This window comes from Hakea prostrata, chromosome 4 (genome assembly GCF_041222555.1).
Source record: "Hakea prostrata isolate BN-2017 chromosome 4, UWA_Hpros_2, whole genome shotgun sequence".
Lineage (NCBI taxonomy): Eukaryota > Viridiplantae > Streptophyta > Magnoliopsida > Proteales > Proteaceae > Hakea > Hakea prostrata.
Window position 1 is genome coordinate 44,419,931 of NC_142603.1, and position 10,749 is coordinate 44,430,679.

The 10,749-nt window shown below is 35.7% G+C and overlaps 2 protein-coding genes across 3 annotated transcripts; one reads left to right on the forward strand and one right to left on the reverse strand.

The window, feature by feature from the left end:
• The first annotated feature begins 73 nt into the window (after window positions 1-73).
• Window positions 74-3,368, forward strand: LOC149019047 (sm-like protein LSM2). Its single transcript, XM_089153140.1, has 3 exons — window positions 74-216; window positions 307-465; window positions 2,685-3,368. Exons 1-3 carry the CDS (start codon window positions 214-216, stop codon window positions 2,802-2,804), a joined length of 282 nt encoding a protein of 93 aa, XP_089009266.1. The 5' UTR covers window positions 74-213; the 3' UTR covers window positions 2,805-3,368.
• Window positions 3,280-9,483, reverse strand: LOC149019048 (endo-1,3;1,4-beta-D-glucanase-like). Of its 2 annotated transcripts, XM_089153139.1 has the most exons (11): window positions 9,092-9,483; window positions 8,554-8,575; window positions 8,340-8,464; window positions 7,371-7,698; window positions 6,366-7,204; window positions 5,707-6,226; window positions 5,454-5,569; window positions 4,782-4,872; window positions 4,455-4,544; window positions 3,476-3,651; window positions 3,280-3,368 (listed from the first exon to the last, which is right to left on the reverse strand). In XM_089153139.1, the coding sequence occupies exons 1-4, from the start codon at window positions 9,237-9,239 to the stop codon at window positions 7,682-7,684; spliced, it is 312 nt and encodes a 103-aa protein (XP_089009265.1). In that variant the 5' UTR covers window positions 9,240-9,483; the 3' UTR covers window positions 3,280-3,368; window positions 3,476-3,651; window positions 4,455-4,544; window positions 4,782-4,872; window positions 5,454-5,569; window positions 5,707-6,226; window positions 6,366-7,204; window positions 7,371-7,681. The 2 variants fall into 2 exon arrangements, with proteins under 2 accessions (XP_089009265.1, XP_089009264.1); XM_089153138.1 differs by having other exon boundaries at window positions 3,476-4,544; window positions 7,371-8,464.
• Window positions 9,484-10,749: the final 1,266 nt, after the last annotated feature.

Genomic DNA, 10,749 nt, shown 5'->3' on the forward strand with positions numbered 1-10,749 from the left:
TCTAGTGACGTGTCATATATTTCTAGGGTTATAAAGATGGGAAAGAAAGTAAAGAAATTTCGAGTCTTTGGACCCACAGCAGCAGCGAAGCCCGCCTCAATTGATTCTTTATGACACGATGAATGGTATTGCACTAGGGTTACAACTTGATAGGATTGCTAGCAAAAATCGGTGAATTCTGCTTTGTTTATCCGGTGATTGAGAGCTAAAAAGATGGTACTGGGAGTTCTTTTCGTGGGTTTTTCCTTTCTTTGATTGGTTCAGATTTTCAGATTTCCTGATTGTTATTCTGTGTTTATTTCGCAGTTGTTCTTCTCGTACTTCAAAGATTTGGTGGGGAAAGAAGTTACTGTGGAATTGAAGAATGATCTCGCCATAAGAGGGACACTTCACTCTGTTGATCAGTACCTCAACATAAAGCTCGAGAACACAAGGGTTGTAGATCAAGACAAGTATCCTCACATGGTATTTTCTTTTCCTTCTTGAACCTTTTTCTTCTAGTTTCTCCTTGGTTCTGAGCTTTTTCTTTTCTCGAAAAATGTAGGAATATAAATAAAAGTTCTTGAACGAAACCCTGTTATTTAAAATTCGGAATAAGGTTTCAGGGTTCAATGGATTTGAGTTGTGTGTATGAGAATAAAGCATGTCAAGGAGCTGGTTGCCCTGCTCAGGTTTCATGAATTGACAGGAATAGGTGTGTTATTCTCAGTCTAGGTGAGTTTCCCACTGAAAATAGCTGCGCTTTTCTTCGAAAAATGTAGGAAAGATAACAGAAGAATTACTTGAACGATTGACCGAAATCCTATTCTGGAAGTTTGGGGGTTTGGGTTTCTGGGTATTCAGATTAAGGTTTCAGGGTTCAATGGACTTAGAGTTATGGGAAAAATGACAAGAAAGCACGTCAAGGAACTGGGTAGCCTGCTCAGGTTTTGGGACATGATAGTAATAGGTGTTCTGTTCTCTGTCATACGTGAATTTTCCACTGGTTTTTTATTTAGTAAAATGTAGGAAAGATAACAGAAAAAGTTCTTGAATGAAACCCTATTCTGGAAGTTTGGTTTGAAATTTGGGTTTAAGGGATTTGAGTTATGTGCAGTATGAAGAAGAAAGCATGTCGAGAAGTGGTTACCTTACTCAATTTTTAGTACTCGACAGCAATTAGTGTATTTAAAATTTTCCTAGTCTTGAATTAGTAAATAGTTTCTGGTATTGCTGAAGATTGCCAGTTGAGGCAAAGTAGTTCAGAAGTCTAGATTTATGATTTTCTATGGTATAATTGTTTGAGGAACTCAATCTTGAGATTAGGAACCATAACTTTAAAGTTATAGGTAGAATTTCATTCTGGATTGCGTTATGAAATGTTGTTTGATTTCATGCAAGTGGGGATGAGTAGAGATGGTGTATATTTGGGGTTTGATTCTACTACAGAAAACATTTTGGCCTTTCTTAAGGCAGGAGTTTATTGAAGCAGGGCATGGTTACATATTAACATGTTTCAAGTGTTTCAGAATGAAGGATAAGGATTTTGGAAGGATGTATGGGCTTAAGGTTTTAGGTTTCGGCGTATTATTCGTAGATTTCCTGAATTTAAGTTCGTATTGAGCTAAGCATGGGTGTTATAAAGTTCAACCGCCTACTTTTATACTAACTTGGTCATTACACCCATTCATGCAATGGTCCATAAACATGATGGGTTCAGTCAAAGAGTTGAAACTATCCTTAGCTGACCTTTAAGTCTCTGGTACCTTGAGTTTTGTTTGTGGGATCTACTACTTTTTAGCTCCACTCTTGAATGGATTTATTTCCTCTGTTAACCATCTGTTTTCCTTTTCTCAAATGGAGGAACAAAAAACAGAATAGATGTGGTTGCGAGCTGCAGCTGTAATAGCTTTATATCTAGAGCAGTGGGAGGGGACCCTAGCAGAGAGAGCAGTAAGGATACCAAGCACCCGACAGCTTCCTGGTAGGCCAACAACCCGGTGAACCGGGTGGGGCACTTGACGAACGGGGGGGGGTGAGAGGAAGTACAAGAAATCGGCCGGCTCCGCTTTGAACAAAGCACAGATCGCTACGAGAGTTCAAACCAAGGCCTGTTGAAGTCGGGGATTGTCCCTGTCAATATTGGATCAAACAATAGGCAGTTGTCACATGTAATTGTAGTTATTGCAGACTTGAACAGGCAGTTTAAGAATCTAATAGGTTGTAGGATTTTTCACATCTTTTTTTGCTCCATTTTCCTTTTCCCCCAAGTGTAGAAACCCACCTCCTCCTTCCTGGAATTTTATGCAGTTTAGTCCATTTTCTTGTGGATGTGTGACATGTTCTTACGTCACATAAAAAAGTGGAGGTTACGTGTACAAGATTAACTAAAGTTTATTTTAATTCAATCACATCCCTTTGATGTGACTTCTGCAATTCTCTCACACATCCACAATCAGAAGTTGACTGGATAAAAATCCCCTCCGACCCCCTCTTTCGGCTATCTTTACCCTTCTCTTGTGTTATACAATCTGACTGTGACTTTCGAATGTCTTCAAGTTTGTGACTGTTCTTTGGTTGTTTGTTTCCTCATCCCATTATTTATGTCGATGCAAAATGCATGGTAGAACTGTATTTGTACAATACATCTGTACAAAGAGATGGAAGGATGGCAATTAATAACCATTGTTGTTTTCTCATGCCAGCTTTCAGTGAGGAACTGCTTCATCAGGGGATCGGTTGTCAGATACGTTCAGCTTCCACCAGATGGAGTTGACATTGATATCCTTCATGATGCAACAAGGAGGGAAGCTCTTGGTGGCTGACTGTTAATCGTAGAACAGATCAGATACATTGGTCATGTAGTGGTTAATACTCATAGATGTGGATCTTTCAATGAAGCAGTTTTAGATTTATGTATTCCTAGTAATTTTTGGTTAATTTGAATTGTCTTTTTATTTGAAGAAAAGGGAAATTCTGTTTTGTTCCTCCTATGAAAAATTGGTGTTAATCTGGAATACCCTGATGAAATTTTGACATCAAAGGAGAGTAGATGCAGTTGTGGTGGCTTACTGGAGACTTGAAGTCAGCTATTTAACTTGTGAACTTCCACAACTTTTAAGGGATTTACAAACAAGCTACACACATCTGATAATTCAACTGGGAACAACATAGCTATTACTGTTACATTTTTGGCAAGAAATGGAGTTGGGATTACATATACAACCAACCAATTTTCCACTACTCATGCATCTTTTCCTACTTGGCACACCAGTCTAATATGATACGATGGGCTTCCTCAGCAGATCTCACAGCTTCTTCATGTTCAAATCATGTCTAGTAGTCCATCCATGTTGAACCTTGGGAAATATCCTCACATATGCATCAACCTATGAAGAACCCACATGTTTCAATTGAAGATTGACAAATACATTAATGGAAGTGGATCAGCCATGTGAAGGAAAAGTAAGCTTACAGAAAAGAGTATGGCGTATACCAGATAACTAGTTTTCACTGCTGTGCATCCTTTTTTCACTCAACATACTTGGTAAACCAGTCTAACATGTTCTAATGAGCTTCCTCAGCAGGTTTCACAGCTTCTTCATGTTCAACATCGTACCTAACAGTCCATCCATGAGGAACCCCAGCAAATATCTTCACATATGCATCAACCTGTATAAACCTAACATTCTTTAACTGATAGAATGATCAGACATTTATGGAACATCCAACCCCAAGGAAAATACAGAAGAAAGTTGACAACATAAATGTGGCACTTGTCTGGTTATCGGTGACTAAGCTAGAAAGTTCTAGAGAAACATCCAATTCTTGGAATTATTACACAAAGGCTGATCGACTGGAAAAGATGAAACTATTATTAGTTGCATCTGCAACTAGGCTCATCCATACCATTGTTCGATTCTCAAGTTTTATATAGGAGAGACATGTAAAAGGAAAAGTTAGGTTAATAAGAACTAATCTAGTAAGTGTTAGAAGCAACTCGGGTGAGTTCATATCGTCAAGGTAGTGGAGTTCATTCTCATCACCTAACCAGGGGCTTTCTAAAGCCCCTAGCAGTTTGTGGGTGGGGGGAAGTGAACTCACACCTCAAAATAGGATCACTGTGGATTCTCCAGTTCAATTGCACAATAAGGATATTAGTTTAGTCTCATTTTCAAGTTTGACTTTGACTCTTCAGATCAAAATCACAACCCTTACATGAGGTTTAGAGGATAAAATTTGTTTCAACTGTCTCAAAAGTTCTGGTGGAGATATCTTGTCAAACTCAGCTCCAAGAACAGAAATTGGGACCTTGACCTCTGGAAATATTTTACCATAATTCATTAGATTTCTACCAGAAATGATTCAATAGCAGCTAAAAGCTAAAAAGCTTCATCCAAAAAACAATGATCTACACCAGAGCATCAACTGACAAATGAACATCACGCAGAAGCTTTAATTGAAATGATTCATACTCTTTAGATAATCGACAGTGACACATGAAGGATGCAAGAGCACTGCAGCTTGGATGTAATCTGACTTTGCAAAATCTACAACCACTTTGGCTGAAAAGAAATGGATACATTAAGTAATAATCCCAGTGGTAATAGACAGATGGATATACTATATTAGACTCTACATCCAGGATTCCAAAAATCTATTACATAAGTGTTCTGGAGGATGAATGAATCCAAATGTTAGTAGAGTGAAAATAAATCTCACCACCCCAGCAAAAATCTATTACATAAGTGTTCTGGAGAATGAATGAATCCAAATGTTAGTAGAGTGAAAATAAATCTCACCACCCCAGCAAAAACCTGCAGCCCCTATTGTACGGATGCCTTTACTTTTTAAAGCTGCTATAACTGGTTTAGCATCCTCGAATCCTTTCTCCTGCAGGGAAGAACATCATGATACTAGATATTAGAACAAATGGTTGAATGGTTTCTAGAAAATTAGAATGAATGGGCAGATAATGATCTCAACAGATGATCCAAAATTGCTTAATTGTAGCCATACTTCAAGTTTCAACTAAAAGACAGCAGGGGCCTATACGAATTGATCACAGATGGCAATACCATTTACATACAAATCATCAATGACCACAATTGGAGCTAGAGATGGCAATACCATCTATATACAAATCATCAATGCCCACAATTGGAGCTTTGCAGAGGAAGAGAATTTTTAATAGATGATTTTATCAGATACAAATGATACATAAACTCATAGAATCAGCTCTTCTTTCTTTTTCTGTTTTTGAGTTGGCATTTGTGTGTGTGTGTGTGTAGGTGGGCGGGGGGGGGGGGTATCTGTGGACGAATTGTTTAAATCAGATATAGTTCAGTTAAAAAAGTTTATAGATTTGCAGTAGTTAACATAATTATCTTAACACGCCTCAGTCTCAGAATCTTAACTCAGCATAACAAAATGCTATCAACATGCATATATATCAACAAGATGAAGTAACTAACCATTCCATGTTCCTTTCTCCACGCTGCTATCGGCCTCTCAGCATTATCAGGTGCAAAAGGATCTCCATAAAAGAAGTCAGGAACCGCCACACAGAATCCTGCAGCTGCTACTTTGTCTGCAAGTTTTTTTTATGATACAATGCCGTGGAGATTAGTTCCAAAGTAGATATGGATATGATTTTTTTTTTTTAATCCCAACTATATCCATCTCAGAAGATAAATGTCATTCATGATTGAACGAAAGAATTTTTACCAGGATGCATTTGTTTCCGGGCAAAAATGATGCAAAAAGAGCAGTTTCAAGTGAAATCCTGTGAATTAATGCTGATTACACCTCAAAGTTTCTTCTTTTTTCCCCCCCTGATTTTAGTGCGAGATAATCAAATTAGCAAGAAAAAAATTCAAGAAATACATTGTAGAAGCTAAGTCAAGAATATGTCGTACCTCAAGGAACTCTTGGACTTAAGTTTTTCTCATTAACATGTAATTCCAACCCATCCACTTTTTAGTCATCTTACTCAGTGATAGATCAAGAACAACTAGTTTTTTTGGACAAAATTTGGTTAGTGCAAATAGTTCATCACACCCTTTCCAATTAAGCCATCTCAATTTTGAACTAGAGTTGTAACGACAAATTAGAAGCCACCTTAGTTCTGAAAAAGAATTTCTGCATAACCAAATTGCAATAATCTTAATTCGGTCATTGTATTAAGGCCTTCACCCTTTAATCTGCGCTCGAACTCACCAACAAGTCCTATACACTGATTTGTTCCCTACAAAAGAAAACACTTTCAATTAACTACAAAATTAAATTTTACATAACAACTCCAAAAAGAAAGACCTCAACTAATTTACAAAATTGTCACAAAAAAAATAAAGAAGGAATTAACAATATATGTACTAGATACATACTTTTCTGTTCACCAGTACATCCAAGGCTTCCTCTTTAGACCATATTTGGCCACGTTTCTCCGGTTTTGTACTCTCTTGATGAATAATCTCTCTTCCAAGATCTCGAAGCACATCATGCACCCTTAGCTGATCATATTCATTAATTGTTATCAAAGACTTTGCACAAAGAATATCAAGTCCTATTTGAGGGGGAAAATCATCATAGCTTTTCCATATATAACACATAATGTCTTTTTTCATTCCCATAAAAAAAAAAAAGCAGTATCCAAAAATATTTGTTGCTCTGCATGCCCTAATCCATCATAACTTATTTTCTACCTTTTCATCACATCATTATTGGGAACCTTTTGCAACTTCTTCCACATTTCTTCCCATATTGGTTTATTCTTTGAAAACAAAGATGAACCTACAACTTGAAGAGCCAAGGGAAGCCCTCCAATAACTTCCACAATTGCTTTCGAGAGATCCAAATAGTCTTTTCGAGGCTCGTCCTTTTTAAAGGCATGCAAACTAAATAGTTGAAGACAGTCCGTATGATCTAGCAATGTAGGCCTGTATATTTATCTTTATTAACTTCAACCAAGTTCAAAATATTCTCATCTCTGGTTGTAATTATGACCCTACTTCCTTGACCATGCCAATAGCGTCTATCAGCCAAATCATCTATTTGTTCTTTACTGTCGACGTCATCGAGAACAAGAAGAACCTTCTCCCTTGAAACCCTTTCTTCTATCATTCTTTTTAATCTATCACGATCCCTTATGTTTGAGTCTACTTTAAAAGTATCATTCAGGAATTGTTATTTTCACTTAAGGATCTCTTCTTCAAGTCGTCATGAACTGCATTAACAAAAAAAAATTCTATTAAATTAATGTTGATTAAACCTCAAAAGTTTCTTTTTTATTTACTTTTTTTTTTTTTTTCTGATTTTAATGAGAGACAATCAGACTAGCAAGAAAAATTCAAGAAATACATTTTAGAAGTTGAGTCAAGAATATGTCGTACCTCAAGGAACTCTTGGACTTACGTTTTCTCATCAACATGTAATTCCAACCCATCCACTTTTCAGTCAACTGTACTCAGTGATAAATCAAGTATAAGTAGTTTTTTGGGACAAAATTTGGTTAGTGAAAATAGTTCATGACATCCTTTCCAACTAAACCATCTCAATTTTGAACTAGAGTTGCGACGTCAAATTATCCAACGAAGCCACCTTAGTTCTGAAAAAGAATTTCTGCATTTACCCAAGATTTTTGGTTATTAGTAATTGTTATTTTCACTTATTCAAGTTGTCATAAACTGCATTAACAACTTCTTTACCTGTCATTCATATCTGCATAACTCAAATATGTAAAAATAAGAAAAGAAAATATATATCAGCATTATATGCAAGATAACGAATTGAAGAATATATGATATTTATATTATGGAACTCTTCCTATGCATTTGTATGTTATTTCTTCGTTTAAGTTTCTGCATTATGCTAGTTAGAATCAGTCAGGAAACTAATCTTTTTGCAATAAATTTCTAATACTTTCACTTAGAACCAATATGGCTTAATTGCATGATTTGTACCAATTATTGTACATTACTTATCATTCCAAAACTTTGAAAACATAATGTTACCATATGGACTGATTACTTGCTTCTTAACAATGGTCGGAACCAGAACCAAACTCAGACTAGATCAAAAAATTATTTTCACAAACCATGTAACACTCCAAATCAAGAATGGCTCATGCTAATTAATTCTGATAACTTTGAAAGCTTGTATCAGAAATTTCAGAAGTTACCAAAAAAATCATTTTGTATTATTTTCTCTATATTCCATTAAAATATATTTATATGACACAGCTAATGCAAATTGCTCACATGAATGGAAACCATATTGTCTAGGTTCCTTTAATTGGTTACTAAGCATGGTATTGTAGAACATCAACTACACTCAAGTAAAAAAGGAACTCTTAGACTTACGTTCGCTCGCCAACATGTCACCATCAGTTGTCTTTCCAATGCCACCAAAGCCAGAGCTCAAAAACACTTCATAATTGATCTTAGAACCAGCAGAAGTTTCAAGTAAAATCCTATACTGATTACACCTGAAAAGTTTCTTCTTTTCAGATTAGCAAGAAAACTCAACACATACAATGTAGAAGCTGAGCCAAGACTATGTCATACGGACTCATACCTCAACTTTGGTGCCTCATATCCTGCAGAAGACCAAGAGTTTACAGTTCAGAACTTCAGATAATGACACAAGAAAACGTAAGATTGCTATATGTCTACATAATTTAAGTTCATTTTATATGAAAGCTCAAGTATCCTATACTTGTGAATCTCCAGGTCAAGTTCAAATCATACTGATCTATAAAGAAGTACCATTTTGAACCAAACAATCAACTAAGAGTTCATCAACAACATCTGCCCTGCACTAGAACAGCTGATTAAATAGTGAAAAACTGGAAGCAAATTCGAGGGGTCACAGCACCCTACCAATCAGAATACTCCCAATTCAATTTTTTCGAACATCTAATGGGTTCCAATTGAAGAAGGAAAAGTGGGCGCCCAACTGGGTTTGTAGGGGAATCATTTAAAAACTCTACTTTGGAAAACAATGTGATGAGTGATACCCATAAACTCCTTCAATAAAATGAACCCAGAAAGAGAATAATTAGGAATCAAGACCTAGACCGAAAAATCAAACAAGCTGAAGTACATAGTTTTACCAAAAACGTCAGAAACAAGCAGAACGGCACGCTTAGAATCTGTTGAGCCAGCAACGTAGGTCTTGAGTCCCCCAGCTTCTTGTACAGACCCAAGGCCACAGCTTGAGCTGAGGGTTGGTGGGTTCTCACAGCACTTTTGCCCTGACATCTCTTCTTCCTCTTGCTAAAAAACTTATCAAGCAAGAAGGAACAAAGGTCTCTCTTTTTTTTGGTACGAAAAACAAAGGTCTCTCACCTTTACACTTCTACAATTTATTACATTTAGTAGCACTAGTGACCACTGAGCGAGCGAGATCATCTGGCAAACCCAAGGACATGCACTCCAATGCAAGGTTCTTCGACACCAACATTTTAGGTTTTAGCCAGACGGTTGTGAATTCAACTCTTGTTGATGTCTCTGTATATAAGGAGTTCTCCTTATCTTTCTTTCGCATCATTTTAAATAACTTTATTTATTATTTTTTTTTTTCTTTTGTAACGAGTGTTATTTTATAAATTTGGATGGGATATTACATAATAGGGGCTATGTCCTTGGCCTCGAGAAGAATCAAACTCTAATCTCCTACTTAGAGAAATTGGTTTTTTACCAACTAAAGTTACTAAACCATCTCTTGGGGTTGTTTTGAGAGAAATTTACATGCACCTATTAAAAAACCAGCCCCTTAAGAAAATGATCGTTTACATTTAGGTCTTGTAGAATAGACGCATTAAGATTATTATGAAGTGAATCATTTTATTGTTACTAATAAATTACAATGATGTCAATGCAGGGTTGTCAAGTGGTAAAAACTCATATTTCTTAGTAAAGAAGTTATGATTTGACCATTTTAGATGGCATACGTAATACCCACATCCTCTATATATAAAACTCTCCTGTTAAAAAAAATAATAATAATAAATAATCTTACATCCATCCTCTCCGTGTGCCTTCTCAAAATTGGAACTCGAAAAGTAAGTCTTTATGTTCTGAAATGAAAATGGATAAACTGACACTAATGAGGGCCTTTTTTGTGTTAAATTTCGTTCTCAATTTCTTGCATTTTTCATCTTTTTAATGTGTTTGACATTTATTTTTATTTTTAAAAAATAAAAAAGCTCCCAAAATCCATAATTTGAAGGTCATTTTAATATTTTATTCATATTTACATAAATGACTTAAAAATTCAAATACAAATTGAGGGTGTAATAGTAAATATATATTCTTGTTATAAAATAAAGAGAAAATATATTAGATACAAAGAAGAAAGACAAGATGAGTTCAATCAGAACTAATTCATTCAGTTGAGTGCATTACATATTTATAGTAGAAGGAGCATCTACTCTGATATGGAAATACAATATATGATTCTTGCACACAATAAGATATTCTTGATATGGAAACATAGATTGTCGCCCAAGATAGAAGGTGCATAGAATGGAAATATTGACTGCCAATATTGTGTAATGAGATGGTTGTGATCTTCACCAATATTGCATCCTGAGGTAATTGAGATCTTCAATTGGAAGTACAATCTCTTTGGGGTAATGGACATCCATAATAAATATTATTTATAACACTCCCCCTTGGATGTCCATCAATAGATAATGTACCTCGTTAAAACCTTACTAAGAAAAACCCTATGGGAAAAAAATCTTAGTGAAGGAAAAAGAGTATACAT

Excerpts from the sequence above, each read along its gene's own strand:
- LOC149019047 (XM_089153140.1), top strand. Across the intron at positions 466-2,684 it reads AAGACAAGTATCCTCACATG|CTTTCAGTGAGGAACTGCTT; the intron begins GTATTTTCTTTT and ends TTCTCATGCCAG.
- LOC149019048 (XM_089153138.1), bottom strand. Across the intron at positions 4,873-5,453 it reads GGAGAAAGGAACATGGAATG|GAGAAAGGATTCGAGGATGC; the intron begins GTTAGTTACTTC and ends TCTTCCCTGCAG. Across the intron at positions 4,545-4,781 it reads TGCAGGTTTTTGCTGGGGTG|CCAAAGTGGTTGTAGATTTT; the intron begins GTGAGATTTATT and ends ATTTCTTTTCAG.